Raw genomic sequence first — 18,750 nt, 5'->3', positions numbered from 1 at the left:
ATATGAATGGGTGCATGTGTATGTGTGTCTGTGTATATCTGCATGTATCTATCTATATAAATAAATTCCTTGTGGCACCCTACAGAGTTTTGATCTAGTCTCATACTTTGTAGTACCTGAGTTCTGTAGTGAGTAATTTGTTGATGTAAAATGTGAGCGCTAATTGAAACCACACTCGTAGGACCTACCTCAGCACCTCCAGATGTGCTGGACCAGTCTTCCGGTGCTCCAGTAACACACGGCCAGTGGTCATTCAGTGGTGGCTGCTTCCGGCTGGTGTAGGCAGCGGTGCTGGGCCAGAAGTCCAGGTTACAAGCTCAGGGTTTTGTCTGAGTGGCAGAGGTCTGTCGCAGGTGACTTAGTCAAGCTGTTGACCTGGGCATACGTGATAAACAGAAGGGCCCTGGCTGCCGCGTCAGAAGCAGATGGTTTGCTTGTTCGGTGTTTTCCTCCGGGTCCTGAGGCCGCCCCTGTGACCGTGGACTGCAGGGAGCCCCATCTGGCCCCTGTGGCCACGTGCACCTCTGGCTGCGCTCGAGGGTTCCCGTGTAGCCTCAGGAGCCTTGGAGGGAGACTTGGGAGATTCCATGTGTTAGGGTGTGTATGGTTGTCATTTTCTCTTTGCCTTTTGCTCACATTTCAGCCCACCCAGAAAATTCTCTGCTTCTCCGTCTGGGTGAGGTGCTCTGCCTTCTTGCCTTTTATAAAAACAATTTTTTTTTTCTTAAACACTTTAAAAGATAATATTAAGGAAAAAGATTAAAGCCAGTTATAATTCAACTACCCTTGCACAAATCAAAGAAAAATTTCCATGTTAATTTCCAAATATATGCACATGTTTTTTACATGCTTGTAATGTGTGGATGTACTGTTACACCTGCTATTTCCACTTAACTGCCGTTTTTTTGTGTGTGTGTGTATAATATGTATATTTATGGTATATATAAATGTGTATTAGGTAGCCTGTATTAAGTATATGTTTATGTGTGTAATGGATAATCCATGTGTAATGGATACATTACGCACGTATAATACACGTATATTTTATGTGGATGCATATGCATTGTGCTTATACAAAGCCTTTAATAATACTTTAATATCTCTAGTTTAATAGGAGCCTTGCTTAGTGGCATCATAATATGCCATCTGCACTTGGTGGAGAAGGGCAGATTGCAGCTGGGAAGTCTGAAAATGTATTATTTCCTGCAGGTGCCTGTCTCTTAGACCTGAATAAAATTCCTCCCAGAAGAGCTGCCCATTAGAAAATTCTCATGACCTAATAGGCTTATTCATATCCAGAACCTTCTCAATAACTGGCTTGTGTCCTGCAGGTTCACAGAGATGCGGAGTCACAGCTGGTTTTGCAGGAGTGGAAAAAGGAGAGGAAGGAGATGAGGTAAGAGCGGCCTGTTTTGAATTGAGCAAATCCCCCACCCTGGCCATGCTCACTCAGCCCACACGCCTGGCGCAAGGCCTGCCTGAAGCAGCCTTCGAAACAGTCTTTCTCAGCTGCCAGGGGTGACTGTGACCCCCCAGCGTCCAGAACGAGCCAGCTGCCGTTAGTGATGAGTGACATTTCCTCGAGGCGGCAGTGAGCTCCCTCATACCTGCCGCCTGCCCTCGAGTTTGTTGTCTGTCCATCCCTCCTCCCATCCATCCCTCCTTCCATCCATCCCTCCTTCCAGCCCACTTAACTTCCCCGTTTGGGCAGCCATTGGTCCAGTTGTTGGCAATGCCGGTGGCACAGCATGGCTAGTGGGACAGTAGCCACCGAGCCACAATTCTCGGGGCTTCTACAACCCTGGTGCTTATTTGTAACACTGCTGTTTTAGGAATGTGCGGTCACTCAGTATCGTGATGTTTATTGGTGAAGAAAACCCATCTGCTGTCAGAGAAGTTTGGTGGGTGTGTGTCTTAAGGGAATGGTTATTCTTGAATTTTTTTTTTTTTTATTAAACTATTGTTGATTTACAATATTGTGTTAGCTTCAGGTGTACAGCTTCAGATTCTTTTCCATTATAGGTTATTACAAGATACTGAATATAGTTCCATGTGCTCTACAGTACATCTTTGTTGATATATGTTTTATATATAGTAGTGTGTATCCATTAACCCCACACTCCTAATTTATCCCTTCCCCTCTCCTTTTCGCTTTTTGTTTTCTCTGTCTGTGAGTCTGTTTCTGTTTTTTAAATAAGTTCATTTGTATTATCTTTTTAGATTCCACATATAAGTGATACCATATAATATTTGTCTTTCTCTGTCTGACCTACTTCACTTAGTATAATAATCTCTAGTTGCATCCATGTTGCTGCAGATGGCATTATTTCATTCTTTTTTATGGCTGAGTAATATTCCATTGTATATATGTACCACATCTTCTTTATCCATTCATCTGTCAGTGGACATTTAGGTTGATTTTAAGGGAACGATTGTTCTTAAGAGGCCCTGTGGACAGTTGTGCTTTCCTGTAGAAGAGGATGGATGCTGTGCCTGTAAACACTGTTGATGTGACCATTTCTGCTCTTGTGGGTCCCCCCACACCCCGCTCCCGGGCACAGCTGTGCCTAAGGTTTGGAAGTAGTGCTCACTTCCTGGGTTCTGGCCTCTGAGCAGTGGGCAGCCTGGTGGGGCCGGTGTGCGGGGAGACGGGCAGAGTCCGTCCTCCTGGGCTGCAGAAGCCACGGCTGTATTGAATCAATCCCTCCTCTTCCCTCTCAGCGTGCTGGCTGTTGGGGGCTTATTCCAACGTGATTATTGGTCTCAAATGTTGGGTGACAGGGTGATGGGCATATAATGTCGTTTGACTCTGGGCCCCTTGCCCCTGAAGGCCAGACCTGAGTCCTACACTCCAGGGACCTCAAATTATTAGAGAAAGGAATCGTTTCACCCGGCAGAGATTTTGTTTTGAATTCGAATCTCTAACAACCTCACATCTCAATGAGATTTTTCAGTAAAAGTTTAAAAACCATTTACATTGCTCCACCTGCAGACCTAATTGAGGTCTTTCCATTTTCTGCTTTTTATTGTTGTAGCATCTGCTGTCACCATATGACGAAAGAAGGCCTTTACCAACAAGTGGTTTTTATCACACAGTTGTATAAAGGATTATGTTTTTTGCTGTGTTTATAACTGATTTTTTAACAGTCAAATGGTATTTATCCAGTTTGCTGGAACAGTCTGTGTGTAGGGGTCCTGGCCATTGGATTGGATGGTGTGCATATCCCGTGTATGTGTGACGGGGTGTTGTTTTACACACAGACGCGTGTCTGCACACCTGCAGGGGCTTAGAGCCTGGGTTAGGGTGAACAGTCTTGCAAGATGCCTGTAATCCAGGCTTTGAGGAGGTGCTTGAAGCTCTGTAATGGATGGTGGAGGTGTGTTTACATCACTATAAAATAATCCTTAATCTCTCAGACATAAAGTACTTTTGAGTTTATGATATGCTTTTATTTCTCTTTCCTTACTTAGTTCTCAATAGAACCTCATGAAAAGGGGGCCTTTGTCCCATTCTGTAGACGAAGGAAGTTTGGAGACTGAGGACATTCTGCATCTCTGTGGAGCTTCAGAAGCAGCTCCCGCGCCCTCTGTTTTTGTTTGGGAAATAGGGTGTGCAGGTTTAGAGGCTCACGCGTTGCCGCTGGAGCCTTCAGCAGTGTTCTCTCTGGCTGGCCTAAGTGGGGAATGTGATCGGAGCCAATTGATGGACAAATGGACAGACTGTTTTCTCGATTAGAAATCGGAGCTGCTCTAGGCTAATTTGAGTCCTATACGTGTGAAAGAGTGACTTAAAAAATATCTTTTTATTGACGTATAGTTGATGTACAATATTATATCAGTTTCAGGTATACAACATAGGGATTTACATTTTTAATAGATTGTACTCCATTTATAGTTATTATAAAATATTAGCTATATTTCCTGTGCTGTGCAATATATCCTTGTAGCTTATTTATTGATTTATTTTTAACTTTTTATTTTATATTGGGGTATAGTTGATTAACAATGTTGTGTTGGTTTCAGGTGCACAGCAGAGTGATTCAGTTATACGTCTACATGTGTCTGTTCTTTGGGAAACAGTGATTTTGATTTTATTTGATTTCGGTAGCTAAAAGCAGACCTTTTGGGAATCACTTGTCTGTTGCTTCGCTCTTCTCTTGCCTCTTCAGAGAAATGACCAAAGGTTCCTTCAACACCCAGTTCGGAAGCTTGTTCCGCACAGACCAGAACCCCACGTACTTCCTGCGGCGCCTGTCGCGGTTTGCCGACATCTACATGGCATCCCTGAGCTGCCTCCTGAGCTATGATGTCAGCCACACGTTCTACCCCCGGAGGACCCCGCTGCAGCACGAGCTTCCTGCCTGGTCCGACAGGCCCCCGGCCGCCAGGCTCCCGCTCCTGCAGGAGGCCCAGGCCAAGTAGCCAGCGGCCCAGGCACCCTGGGCGCGAAGAGCCAGGAGCGGCGGCGGCCCCGCACCGGGCAGACTTTGCATGGACGTGACTGTCGCTTACAGACATGCCTTGTGATATCTGTTTTGTACGTTACGGAGGATGCCCCCCAGCTCGTGAAGACAGGAGCTTGCGGCCCACGGGGACGGCCTTCCTGTACGTGTGGGGACAGCAGCTGGCTTCCTGTCAACACTCTGTGATCGCCCTTCTTGTTTACTAAGGTACCGCGACCGGCGTCAGATTTTCTGGGACGGGGAGGCTTCTTGATACCATCTCTGGATTCCAGCAGGTGACGTTTTGAAACTCTTCTTGACTCTTCCATGCAAAACGCATGGAACAAGTGAACATTCACAGGCAGTGCAGGGGCCCAGTGATGTGCACCGGTGAAGTGCTCACAGAAAGCTGATGCTTGAGCGAGCGCTCCGATAGCACAGCACGATGTCAGCGGCAGAGACGGTCCCCAGACGGCAGCCGGTTCCCAGGTATCTTCTCGTACTAGGGCTTTGGCACTCTTGAAAGTGCCTCACTTGAAAGCAGACTCAGCCTCTCTGGAAGTCTTTCGTGAGAAAGAACAAGAGAAGTTGCAAGTCCTTGGCCTTGATGGTCCTCAGTATCCGTTTCCCGTGTCCTGCCCCCTGTGGGGGAAGGACCATTGTGCCCCAAGTGATGGGCAGGTTCACTCTTTTCCCCAGAAAAGGAGGGCAGAGAGGGAAGAGCTTCTGGTTAAATTCCAGCCAGCAGAACAGACTTTGTAGAATGAGGCTGTGAGAAACGAACAGGTCAGAAGACAAATGCCAGTGCATTTGTGGTGTGTCTCCCAGGACTTTATTTTACCTGAAACTGCTACCCGTATATTGCTTGAATGTGATCATTGGAGGATGGAAAATGAAACAAAAAAAATGTCCTTGTAATGAAGTGCCACGCCATGACGCCTACCGGCTGTGTTGCAGTCTTATTAAAATGTGTATTACCAGAAGCCGTCCTTGTTGGAGGGAAACGAGCAAATGCCTTTCTCTCTCCTGACTGGTCAGCCGAGGAGAGGGGCTTGAATCTAGCAGGAGGGGAGGGAGGCGGCCCTCTCCTCTTAGCCATCTGCCACCCTCTCCTCCTCTTAGATTGCTTTTCTGCCATGTTTGTATGTCTATTTTGGGAGTTTGGGTGGTTTTCTTTAGGTGTCCGTGTTAAAGGTGGGAGAGGATAAAGGGCACTGAAGCTAAGAGAAACAGAGTTGGAAATGACCTAGCTGGCTGAGTGTTCCCATTTCCTTCTGAGGACAAGGCAGGTGACACGCATCCTTAAACCTAAAGGATGCAGGTGCAGGAGGAAGGGGGCTTGTGGAGAGAGTGCTTGCTTATTCAGCGTTTTTAATGGATTCGTGCATGGAGCCAGTTGTTGATGAAATGCTCGCTTGGCCTTCCACAGGATACCTGCCCGAGCGTGGAAATCAGATGAGTCCCATAGCATGCACTGTAATGCTGCTTGTTATAATGGAAGTGTACTTGTGATATTTTCTTGTATTTAACTAAAATAGCGAAGGCGATTCTCTAGACCTAATAGGCCCAATTAGCCCTCGTGTTTTCCTTCTAAATTTTATTATAAACACAGTAGTCCATTCCTTTTTCAGACAGGAGGCATTTTGTTTGCTGTTTGTTAGCGCCCAGGGGTTTTGAGCGTCCGAGTGCATTGGAAGACTGGCGTTTCGGGGGTACAGGTGGTGCCCAGAACTGTTCAGTGTTGGGGTCCTCAGAGGATACACTGGTGCTTTGGGCTGTTAGTTTCTGCTTTGGAGAAGCTGAGTGAGGAAGTAGGTATTATTTTTAAAAATTTTCTTAGTTTTTATCTAATCAGGTATTCATTAGATATCTCCTAGGTGCCAGTGATAGGGTGTTTTGTTTACTCAAGAATGAAGTACAACTATTTTTACAACCTGCTTTCATGTACATCTAGGTTAGAAGAAATAACCTGGGGGAAGAAATAGATTTTCTGGGTGTGAATAATGAATTTTACAATTTATTACCAACTAAGGTTTCGGTCTGTGGGCCATGGTACGTGGCGGTATTGAGATCTCTCTGCGCAGGGCCCACCGAGCATGCGCCTGGCAGATGCAAACCCGCGCTGGGGCCAGGACAGAGGCGTTCTTGTCTGTGCTCAGTCAGTCTTAACTTGTCACTGTCATGACTCAGCTGCTTTTCCCATGATGCACTGCATTCTTTTCTTCCCGGTTTGTCCTCTGGTGCGCACACTGACGAAGGCATATGGGTACAAGGGAAGGGAGTCTATTTTCTACCACTTAAAACATCAATTTGGAAAGTGAACGGAATAAAATTAGTTTACACATTAAAAAATATTTTCCGTTTTTAGCATCAGTTAGACTGATTTTCTCCAAATGATGTGAGCAAAAATTCACAGTCCAGGGGCAGTCCTTGCCCCCCAAGGCTCACGTACCTGTAGCTGGTTGCCCTGGAAGGAACCTGCACAACTGGTTTTTCCAGAGTTGTTTTTAATAGATGAAACCTGGCTTGTAATATATTTTAGGAGTTTGGCTTAGAGCTCCCACTTTCCTCCTAACGTGGCCTCTTTTTTTTTTTCCCCCCTTTTAAAAATTCTCTTCAGTTCCGTTAATGCCATCCAACATAAACCACATGTTACTGATTCAGGCACATCTCAGACTAAATTCCTAGTTGCTTTGAAGGCATCGGTCCTCTTAATTAGTGCAAAGGAGAAATGAAAAGTAATCTTTCCTCCTAGCCAATTTAGCTTTGGGTGACCTAAATAGCTTTCCCTCTCTTTTTGTCCCCAAAGGCCTCTAAAGTGGTAGAGAGTGTGCTAAATACTGGAATTGGATTCCACTCGGCCTGTTCATCTGCCGCACCCACTTGGGGGCCCTTGTCTCGAATACACTCTCAGACTAAACTTGGCCAGAGGCAGGGTTCCTTGATCGCTCTCTTCAAATACTACAGAGCCAGCCTATGATTTACCCTCTTAGTATTGATTTCCTTTTGTACCAGTTTTCTGCGTTAGCATATGGGAGCTTGGCTCCAAGTTCAGCTAACCTTTAATACCCTAGTGGATTGAGGAAAAGAAAGGACGTGAAGTTTCCCTAATGCAAGGTTCAGCAAACTTTTCCTGTAAAGGGCCAGACGGTAAATACTTTCAGCTTTGCGGGCCATTTTCTGCGGCCCCTCTCTAGGACTGGGCCTGCCTGTGGTCCAGTACAGCTTGGCTTGTGAAAACAGGCTGCAGGCTGGATTTGGCCTTTGGGCCATGGTCTGCCGACCCCTGCTCTGATGGATTGTGTTGGTGGCAATGGCGAGATGACCCTGCTGAAAGCAGCCCACAGTTGGGCGCAGCCAGTAGAAAGAAGTTCTGTAGGTAAGTGCGCCACGTCCCCCTACGAGCTACTCTCTGGGCATATTTACTTTTATGGCCAGTGGTAAAATACTGTGTTTCCAGCACGCGGCATGATTGTCGTTGTGTAATTGAGCTGCCAGACTCGGCATTCATTGAATATACCTCTCATTGCACTCATCCGTGATTGTGCTAGGAGCGTGTGATGGGCTTGCATGCCCCCCTTCAGGACCGAAGGACTTAATCCCCCCAACTGCTGGGTGCGCTGCTGGCTTACCGTCCGCAGCTGTCAGTCCTCTTCGGGAGCTGCCCCTGCTGAAAAGTCCTGCCTCGGATGAGGATGTGGTCAGGCTCCCTCCCTGGAGCAACTCTGAAGGCCTTTCAGCTCCAGAGCTGGGGGGAGGGGCACAGAGCTGAGGCCTCTCTGTGTCTGTCCTGCAGCCCAGCTCCCTTCCCGTCCCCTCTCCCCTTCCCGGGTGTTGATCCCAAGGACAGTCCCCTGTAAACTTCCCACACGAGAATCTCCATCTCAGTGTCTGCTCCCCAGGGAACCAACCCACAACAGTGCTCTGTACTTTTCTATACTGCAGGCTTGAACTCTGACTTCGGAAACTGTTTTTTTAGTAGAATGACAGATTGTGCCTGTTTAATTAATTTCAGGCACAATGAATGCAAATTAGATAGACTTACTGTTTATTCTGAATGTGAATTTGCTATTTATTCTAAATGTTGATTTTATGTTACATGACTTTGAACTTGTTGCCAAATAAAAGTTTGAATTGTATTGTCCAGTTTATTCTAAGTCATCTGTTTTGTGTGCTTCAGTTAGTGGCAAAGCCATATCACATTCTGATGTACCCAAAAAAGAATATCCCTGAGAGAAAGGGTGAAAGATTTATGGTTCATTCCTCACCAGCCTTGTTCTCCCACCCACAGCAAAAGCACACTTGCTTGTCTTCAGAGCTTGAGGACCACGTAATTAAGCCACAGAAGGAAAATTGGTATGCGTTTGGCCTTAGGTGGGCAGCAGGTAACCCACCTGGAATTTCTGTCTCTCACAGACCGTTCCCTCCTTGAGAACAAGGAGATGACAGTGAGCCACCTGTTTGTCTGCAGTCAAATTACCAGGAAAGCTGGAAATTGGAAGCAATGTTTTTAAGGGGAGAAAATACTGAATAATACTGAATTAGGAATGCATGCTGTGAAGTCAATTCACTGCTGGGTTTTGGATAAATTTATATTTTGAAGAGCCTTCTAAAAAAACTGAATTGTGTATGTGTTTCAACTTAATGTCCTTGACCTCTTGTTGTGCCAGGAACTTCATCTCATTTACTCCTCCCGCGGATACCGGCTGTTTTTCCTCTTAATCACGTGCCTTTCTGTCCCTCTGATGGTGGAGTTGGTGGACTCACTAGCGAATCGGTCCCACGTTCCTTTGGGGAGCGGGTTTCTGGAAACCTGGCGTTGCCCTCATCACGGCACGTTGTCCGAGAGGAGGTGGTGAGTTAGTTGTTCCTGTGCCTGCCACGGGGGCTTCTTCCCTTTCCTAGAGTTGTGAGAAAGCTTCTGAGACTCTGGGGCTTCTGGACTTTGGACTTGGCTCAGCAAAAACCCTGATGATGTGGAACAAAGTCGTTTGGGTTGCGAGGGCGACAGAGAGGAGAGTCTGAGGTCTGCTCAGCCCAGCCTTTCACTTCTCCATCCCCAGCAGTGGCTCCTGAGCATGGCCAGTGCTACCCCCAGGGACAGCTTGGAAATGGGTGGTGGGTGGGCTGGAGGGCGCCCGGTTGTCACAGTGATGGAGAGGCCACTTTGGGCCTTCTGAGGGTGTGGTGGGCGTCCTGCCTTGCAGAGTCCTGCATGGTGAAGAACTGGCCTGAGCCTACACATCACTTGTGTAAAATTCCAGAACATTTTCGTACCCCCAGAAGAAACCCCGTACCTCTTAGCAGTTACCCCAGTCCCTAGCTGGCAACCACTCACTCACCTTTCTGTCTCTAAGAATTTGCCGATTCTGGACATTTCCATGTAGATAGAATCATACGGCATGTGGTCTTTTGTGTCTGGTTTCTTTCACTGAGCATCATGTTTTCAGGGTTCATCCGTGGCGTTGCACGTATCAGTACTTAGTTCCCTTTTAGGGTGAAATGCTGTTTCATGGTGTGGCTAGACACACTGGTTATCCATTCATAAGTTGGTGGACATTTGGGTTGTTTCCACGTTTTGGCTGTTACGAATAACGCTACTATGTACCTACCTCTGTAATTTGTTGTGCGGACATGTTTTCATTTCTCTTGGGTCTGTACCTAGGAGTGGGATTTCTGGATCACACGGTAATTCTGTGTTTAACTTTTTGAGGAACTGCCAAACTGTCTTCCACAGTGGGGGCACCATTTTACATTCCCACCAGCAAATTAGGAGGGATCCAATTTCTCCACATCCTCGCCAATACTTGTTATTGTCTGTGGTTTTGAGGATGGCCATCCTAGTGGGTGTGAAGTGGTATCTCAATGTGGTTCTCATGTCTTCTTCACACAAGCAAACAAAACAGAATTAAGAAAGAGGCATTCATAAGGCAGATGTTGGCTAGTTGAAAAGGCCCTAAGAAGCCCAAACAAGTTGGTTTTACCTTCAAAGTTTGACCCCTCCCGTGGCGAACAGTCGTTTTGTTTCCCAAAACACTGGATTTGTTCCATTGACTTTATTTCTATTCTGTAACCAATACTTCAGCACATTTCACGTGCCAGACACTGTGCTGGGTGCTGAGATATAAAGACGAATGAGGGAGGTCCCTGCCTTTGGGAGCTTACAGTCTAATAGGGAAATAAGACAAGGTCATTAGAGTGTTGGCCACTGAAGGTACACGGGAAGGACAGGAGAGAGTCAGGGAGGGAGCAGCCTCCGTGGGTTGGTGGGTGGATTTAACATGGTCCCTCACCCACAGAAACAGAATAATCCCCCAGGTCAACCAAAGAGATGAGGTACGGCTTGAGCGTTTCATACTTTGAAATGTTAAAGGACCTTACATTTCCCACAGGCAACTGGGGCTGAGGATTCACAGTTGATGGCCTTCCTGAGGCGGCTCCGGGTGCCCCGGTGGCGGCGGGTGATGTCTGGCTGGGGCAGGTCCGGCCCTCACAGCGCCCCCAGGGGGTCAGTGCTGTCCAGCTGCTGGCCTTCAGGGTCCTGGAAATGAGAGGTCTGTGAGCCACGCAGAGGGTGCAGGTGCAGGCCCTCTGCTTGTGAATCCTTCCGGGTCGAGCACTCTTATGGCTACTGGTCTGAGGCCTTGATGGGGTTCAGGACACGCTACCCCCAAACAAAGCACCTTGGCACATTAAATGTCTTAAACTGAAGGAATTTTTTAAAAATGGCAGAAGCAGGAAGGTCACTCCAACCCCCTTGCCCTACCTCCTTGCCTTTCTTCCCTGAAACAGGTAACAGAATTCCCATGTGAAAGATGCCCTCCCTGTACCAGGAGGAAAGAAGACACCACCACAGATGGGGAATTGGGGGGCTAAAATCTGTACAAACAAACCTTGTTCGCTCACCTTTATCTTCCTAGTGACTTCACCATTCACCACCCCTAGCCCTAAACCTCTTTTTCTTGTCAATTCCTCACACATCATCTATTGTCTAAAAGGTACAAAAGCTTCCTCTTCTGGTCCCTCCTTTGGGTCTTTGTTTTCTCCTGAAGGCTCCCACGTACAGGTAAGCATTCAATAAAATGTACATGCTTTTGTCCTGTGAGTCTGTCTTTATCAGTTTACTTTTCAGGCCCAGCTAGGGATCTTAGGAGGGTCAAGGAAAACTTCTTCCTCCCCTACAGCCTAAAACATGATTCTTCCCCCAGTGCCCCGTGGACACACGTGTTGGGAGCGAGCATGGCTTCACACTGCTGTCCCGTGGCTCATGGCATGGAGGTTAGGGCCCCGTTCTGGGTGCAGTCTCTGCTGTTTGAAGGTGTGTGGCCCTGGACAAATCATTTGAACTGTGCTGTAGTTTCCTCATCTATAAAGAATCCTAGTAATATTTCCCTGACAGGGAGGTGTGAGGATTAAATTAGATGATACTACATTAAGGAAGATGATTAAAAAAGCACCCCACAAAAGGTGGCTGTTACTCTGATTACAAAAAAACTTTCCAGTTGAAAATTCATCCTGAACCAGGGTCTAATCAGAAGGCACAGTCCAGAGGCAGCCACTTTGAACCGTCTTCTGTCTCTGTGGCTCCGATCAGCACTGAAGTTTTGTTAATTCGCATCATGGATGTTCATGCTGTCTAGATTGACTCCAGATAGTCTATAGGCAATGCCCGCTCCCTCAATATAAAAGGCATGAGAATCAAGCACACTTGGGGCTGGTATCCTCAGCTTGGGATTCCCATAACTGAAACATTTTTGCCACCTGGTTGAATGAGAAGGGTTGAGCTGAACCCTGCATCTGAGATACTCTCTCACCTGCCTCCGGCAAGTCTTTCATGCACGGGGCTCATGGAGCCCTGAGAAGAGGCCAGACAGCTGAGAAGGCATGGAGAGCATTGAACAGGATGTGTAATTTTTCCCCCTTGCTTTTAAAATGAGGTTGATTTCAATATCACAAGGCTTACAGAAATAGACTATTAGTAGATGCAGTTTAGCTGAACCTGCCCTTGCAATTTGGACTGGAAACTTTTACATGGGTTTGATTGAAAAAACAGGATTTATGATCTGGTTATTTTTCAATATTGCAGACATATTAAATCTGCTACCACAGGCACTATGAACCATGGGATATTTGCATTTGGTTCACTGCAGAAAAATAGTAACAAATGTTGCACTCTACAAGCTTACAATGGTGCAATAAAGTATTGTAATGTTTCAGTGCCAACTTACAAAAATTCAATTTAGCTCCTGCCCCGTGGAGTTGGGGTGTGTCACGCTCCCAGTGTGGATGTGTTCACCACCGTGTAAGCTCTCTGAACCCCCTACTATTGGGACTTTATGGATGATGATGGGAGTAGAAGGATGTGAGCTCACCTCTTCTTACGAAAACACCAAAATCGCAACTAACTGCTGAACAACCATTGACAAAAAAACACTGGAACCTACCAAAAAAGATATCCTATGTCCAAAGACAAAGAAGAAGCCACAGTGAGATGGTAGGAGGGGCACAATTGCAATAATATCAAATCCCATACCTGCCAGGTGGGTGAACCACAAACTGGAATATAATTATATAGCAGAGGTTCTCTCACAGGAGTGAAAGTTCTGAGCCTCACATCAGGCTCCCCAGCCTGGGGGTCTGGCAATGGGAGGAGGAGCCCCCAGAGAACCTGGCTTTGAAGCCCAGCAGGGTTTGATCGCAGGAATTCCACAGGACTGGGGGAAACAGAAACTCCATGCTTGGAGGGTGCACACAGGACCCGGGGGAAAAAGCAGTGATCTCATAGGAGACTGGGCCAGACCTACCTTCTGGTATTGGAGGGTCTCCTGAGGAGGTGGGAGGCGGCTGTGGCTCACTGCAGGGACAAGATACTGGCGGTGGTAGTTCTAGGGAGTACTCATTGGTGGGAGCCCTCTTGGAGGCTGCCATTTTCTCAACCAAGACGTGGCGCCACCCAACAGCCTGCAAGCTCCAGTGCTGGGACGCCTCTGGCCCGACAACCAGGAGGGTGGGAATACAGCCCCACCCATCAGCAGACAGGCTGCTTAAAGCCTTCCTGAGTGCACAGCTGCCTGATAAACACACCCCTTGACATGGCACCAGCCACCAGTGGGACAAGACCCAGCTCCACCCACCAGTAGGCAGGAACCAGTCCCTCCCACCAGGAAGCCTGCATAGCCTCACCCACCAGGGGGCAGACAGCAGAAGCAAGAAGAACTACAACCCTGCAGCCTGCGGAATGGAAACAGCAATCACACAAAGTAAGACAAAATGAGACGGCAGAGGAATATGTCCCAGACGAAGGAACAAGATAAAACCCCAGAAGAACAATTAAGTGAAGTGGAGAGAGGCAATCTACCTGAAAAAGAAGTCAGAATAATAATAGTAAAGATGATCCAAGATCTCAGAAAAAGAATGGAGGCACAGATCGAGAAGATACAAGAAATGTTTAACAAGGACCTAGAAGAACTAAAGAACAAACAAACAGAGATGAACAATACAATAACTGCAATGAAATATACACTAGGAGGAATCAAGAGCAGAATAACTGAGGTAGAAGAATGGATAAGTGGGCTGGAAGACAGAATGGTGGCAATCACTGCTGTGGAACAAAATAAAGAAAAATGAAAAGAAATGAGGACAGTCTAAGTGACCTCTGGGACAACATTAAACGCACCAACATTTGCATTATGGGGTCCCAGAAGGAGAAGAGAGAGAGAAAGGACCTGAGAAAATATTGGAAGAGATAATAGCTGAAAAATTCCCTAACATGGGAAAGGAAACAGTCACCCAAGTCCAGGAAGTGCAGAGTCCCATACAGGATAAACCCAAGGAGGAACATGCCGAGACACATAGTAATCAAACTGACAAAAATTAAAGACAAAGAAAAAAAATTAAAAGCAACAAGGGAAAAGCAACAAATAACATACAAGGGAATTCCCATAAGGTTATCAGCTGATTTCTCAGCAGAAACTCTTCAGGCCAGAAGGGAGTGGCATGATATATTTAAAGTGTTGAAAGGGAAGAACCTACAACCAAGAATACTCTACCTAGCGAGGATCTCATTCAGATTCGATGGAGAAATCAAAAGCTTTACAGACAGGCAAAAGCTAAGAGTATTCAGCACCACCAGACCAGCTTTGCAACAAATGCTACAGGAACTTCTCTAAATGGAAAAGAAAATGCCACAACTAGAAACAAGAAAATTATGAATGAAAAAGCTCACCAGTAAAGGCAAACATACAGTAAAGGTAGGAAATCATCTGCATACAAATATGATTATCAAAACCAGCAATTATGAGAAGAGGAGAGTACAAATGCAGGATATGGGAAATGCATTTAAATTAAAAGACCAGCAACTTAAAACAATCTTGTTTATATATAGACTGCTATATCAAAACCTCATGGTAACCACAAACCAAAAATCTACAATAGATACACACACACACACACACACACACACACACACACACACACACACACACACACAAAGGGATTTTTTGGAGGCTTCCTCACATGGGTGTGATTGATTATTAGCTCTGTGTCTAGCCCCTCTCTCCTCTTTTAAGGGTGAAGGGTGGGGCTGAGAATGCCAACCTTCTAATCATGCCTTGGTCTTTCTGGTGACCAGCCCCCATCCAGGAGCCATCCAGGAGCCCGCCCAGAAGCTCCTCATCAGAACAGAAGATGCCCCTAGTGTTCTTATCACTTAGGAAATTACAGAGGTTTATGAGCTCTGGGGCAGAGACCAATATACATTTCCTCTTATCTCCCTCCTAGCTTCTCAGTCCAGACCTGGTAATAAATTACAGGCAGGGCGGTATCTTCCACATTCAGTGTGAATGGGGTGCCCTGCCACGGGGTTAACGTCAGTGGAGGCTCCGTCTAAGCTCAAGTGTCACTAACTCTAGAAACAAGTGGTCCTTTCCTGGAAGACCAGAGCAGAATATGCTCCCCTAGATACAAAAGACCTTATCAAAGAAACGTAGCTCCTAAAGCAAGCAGCAGCTCTGACAACAGGCAAAAGAATCCTGGACAACAGTGTAAATGTTGAAGCAGTTTTATGTCTTAACTTTGCGCCTGCTACCTCATCAATGTTTGTGGCAGAATTTGGCCCAAGATTTCTTCTCCTTGTGACCTCTCACCTGGTCACGAGGTAGGGGTTGGGCAACCCCTAGTTCTCTCCTGCCTCTGACTGTTGGACGCCTCTGCCGTCCACTCAAGAGAGCTCAGAACGCTGCACAGCTACATGGCTTCACCCAGCTCACAACACTCGATTTTAGGCTTGTTGCCGGGAGACATGTCCTAGTAGTGAGATTTCTTGGTGCACAGCTTTCCACTGAGATTTGCTGAAAGACATCGTTCCCCTGCACCCCAGCTGAACCTGTTCCTAGAGAAAAACACACACTCACCATGAAGGGGTCGTAGGAAGGTTCTGGGGTTGCTGAGGCTGTGTTCTCGTACATGGGGTTTGAGATATTCTCGGGCTGCTGCTTGCCAAGAGCTGCCACGTCGATATCCTCTTCCGACTGCTCGGAAAGACAAGCACAGGGCTGAGCACCACCAAGTCCCCGAGGCAGGAGTGTCTCATCCAACTTGGCGGGTAAAGCAAGCCACCCCCCGCCCACCTCCAGGAGCTTTTTCCTTTTCCTTTTATTGAGATCTGACTTACATATAATATCATGCACCAATCTTAAATGTTCAGTTCAATGACTTCTTAATACGTCCCCCCAGATATGACCACCACCCAAATCAGCATATAGGGCATCTCCATCCCCCCCAGGAGGTGCCCTCATGCCCCTCGCCCGCCAATATCCGGTCCCACCCAGGGTAACTGCTATTCTGACTCCTGTCACCTGGCGTGGTTTTGCCTGTCCTTGAACTTAATATAAAAGGAATCATACAGCACGTGCACTTTTGCTAGATGTGATGTTTTATAAATCATGTATATGGTGCTGATAAATATGCAGGTTATCTGCCAGAAGGAAGTGACCTACTGCTTGGGGGATGCTGGTAAACCTGGTCCGCAGGGTCTCCCCAGGGTCACCCCACAATCAGCCAAGACCCGCTGACCTGGATGTGGGCTCAACAGTTCAAAGAGGGCCAACGTGTTTCCCTGGCTGTGGCGTGAGGCCTCTGGCTGTGTAGGTCCCTACCCTGTCCCCACCCTCAGAGTCAGCCTTGAAGCTCAGATCAATGCTGGTGGGTGCCTGTCTTGTGAATCCTCCAAGGTGAGTGGCCCCCTGGGCCCCTGGTGAGTTTGCCTCCAAGCCAGACCCCTGGCACGAAGGGCCACTGGCAGCCCATCACCCTCCTCTGTATCCTGTCTCGGCCAGGAAGAGGGCCTTGGAGCTGCCACTGCTGCTCTCTTAGGGGCAGAGGCCCCACCCAGGAGATGGGAAGTGTGTGCCAGGCACCCAGCTGCCGGCGAGCTCTGAAGCAGCCCAGAGCCAGGGGCTGGGTTTCAGAGAGGACCCCCATGCCCATGTTCCCATTTTTCTCCGTCTTACCTCAAAATGCTGAAAGCCGATTGTTCTCTGGTTTAATCGAAAGTAAGAATATGCAGCCAAAGCGATGGCTCCAGTGACCAGGACGATGGCAAAGAACATCCCCGTTCCCAAGCCAGCGTGGCTTGAAGTCTGCACACAGAAAGGGGAGCGGTTGGTACTCAAAACTGGTGACTTCCCCAAAGAGGTGTGCTTTCTGGAGCCTACCCCATTCTGGCTGGCCTGAGGCATCTTGGTACCAGTCGGGATAAAAATAATAAAATTGTTAACATGTATCTAGCCCTTACTATTTCCAGGGTCTGTTCTAAGCCCCCTTACTATTTCCAGGGTCTGTTCTAAGCCCCCTTACACAAAATAATCCATTTAAATGTATACTAACACAAAGAGATAAGAACAATTTTTATTGTTTCCACTTTCATATGGGGAAATGGAGACACAGAGCGGGTAAGCACTTGCCCAATATCACACAGCCTGTGAGTGGCAGAGGTGGGCTTTGGAAGCCAGCCTGGCTTTGGAACTTAGGTGCGTAACCACTATGCTGTGGAAATTCCCAGCAGCCAGCTGTGCTCGCCCCTCGCTCATACTTTTAGAACAAAGTTAGAATACTAACATCACCACCACCAACCAACCACAGCCAGCCGACCAACTCTTATATAGAATGTACTATGTGCCAGGGACTGTCTTCATTATTTTATATTAACTCACCCTCCCAAGAACCCAGGGAGGGAGGCATTATGACCTCGATTTTGCAGATAAGAAAAATGGGGCTCAGTGACGTTCTGGGGCTTGTCTAAGGTCACACGGTTATGAAGTGGAGACGCTCAGGATTTTCACGCCCTTTCCAGTGGTTTCTCCACTGGCCCATCCTGCCCTTTTCATTCAACAGATATTGATGGTGACAGGTGTTACGTTGCTAACGCACTGGAGTGGGGGTGGGATGCAACAGGGCCCGGCATCCCTGAGGCCAGCTGCCGTGGATGGGGGAGGCGCCTCCAGTATCTGGAGGAGGCGTGGACAGGGCTTCCAGGAGTAGTTTGCTTCTTGGGGAGTGGACATTGGGGTTCCCCCCGGCCCCTCACCAGGAACCCTGGATACTCACCACTGGGGTGGGAGGTGCTTTTAAAGGCCTGGAAATGACATGAATAATCCCATTGGAGGCAAAGATGTCCCACTGCAGAATGGCTCTTCCATCAACGAACCTGGTCTCCTAGGGGAGATGAGAAGAGGCTGGTGGAGATCTCTGACCACCTGACTCTTACTCTCCATGTGGAGAGTAAGCCCTTGCTCAGCCCTTTCATGGAGGAAAGTTGTCCAGTTTCCCTGAGGTCCTGGCACCTGGGCTTCAGGCCAATCCTCACTGACAGGTAGCATAGGACTTGCGCTCACCCTCTGGACAGCCCAAAACACATTAGTAGCTCTTGTGCCAACAAGCTGATCTAAGAGCTGCAGAGACCCCAGGAGGTCATTCTGTCCAGCCCACTTGTTTAACAGATGAGAGTTCAGAAGGAAAATGGTATGTCCAAGATCACCCAGGTCGTAGGTGGCAAATCGCATGCCTCTGGATTCCAGATCCACTGCTGTGAACATCACACCACACGGTTAGAAAGGGATTTTAAGTGATCTAATTCCTTGCTAATCAAAGTGTGCTCCACTGGCTTGTGGCGTGGGCAGTCACCTGAGAGTGCCTTAGAAGTGCAGAACCTGAGGCCTCACAACCCACCCACTGAATTACAACATGCATTTTAACAAACCTGTAGGTGATTAAAATGCATAGTAAATTTTGAGAAGCACTGGTCTAAACT

At 47.4% G+C, this 18,750-nt stretch overlaps 2 protein-coding genes across 3 annotated transcripts in view; one reads left to right on the top strand and one right to left on the bottom strand.

The window, feature by feature from the left end:
• NT5DC3 (5'-nucleotidase domain containing 3) overlaps positions 1 to 5,425 on the top strand; it is a 56,529-nt gene extending 51,104 nt beyond the window's left edge. For both annotated transcript variants that reach the window (XM_059936775.1, XM_059936776.1), the window contains 2 exons: positions 1,332 to 1,396; positions 4,170 to 5,425. In XM_059936775.1, the coding sequence (XP_059792758.1) occupies positions 1,332 to 1,396; positions 4,170 to 4,422 (318 nt within the window). In that variant the 3' untranslated portion in view covers positions 4,423 to 5,425. The remainder of the gene's footprint in view (positions 1 to 1,331; positions 1,397 to 4,169) is intronic.
• A 5,058-nt stretch (positions 5,426 to 10,483) lies between these two features.
• STAB2 (stabilin 2) overlaps positions 10,484 to 18,750 on the bottom strand; it is a 157,943-nt gene continuing 149,676 nt past the window's right edge. Inside the window, exons 66-69 of the mRNA XM_059936774.1 lie at positions 18,048 to 18,155; positions 16,952 to 17,080; positions 15,854 to 15,970; positions 10,484 to 10,983 (exon numbers count right to left, since the gene is read on the bottom strand). Of these exons, the coding sequence (XP_059792757.1) occupies positions 10,933 to 10,983; positions 15,854 to 15,970; positions 16,952 to 17,080; positions 18,048 to 18,155 (405 nt within the window). The 3' untranslated portion in view covers positions 10,484 to 10,932. The remainder of the gene's footprint in view (positions 10,984 to 15,853; positions 15,971 to 16,951; positions 17,081 to 18,047; positions 18,156 to 18,750) is intronic.

This window comes from Balaenoptera ricei, chromosome 10 (assembly GCF_028023285.1).
Source record: "Balaenoptera ricei isolate mBalRic1 chromosome 10, mBalRic1.hap2, whole genome shotgun sequence".
Lineage (NCBI taxonomy): Eukaryota > Metazoa > Chordata > Mammalia > Artiodactyla > Balaenopteridae > Balaenoptera > Balaenoptera ricei.
This window is presented reverse-complemented; position numbering and strand designations above follow the sequence as displayed.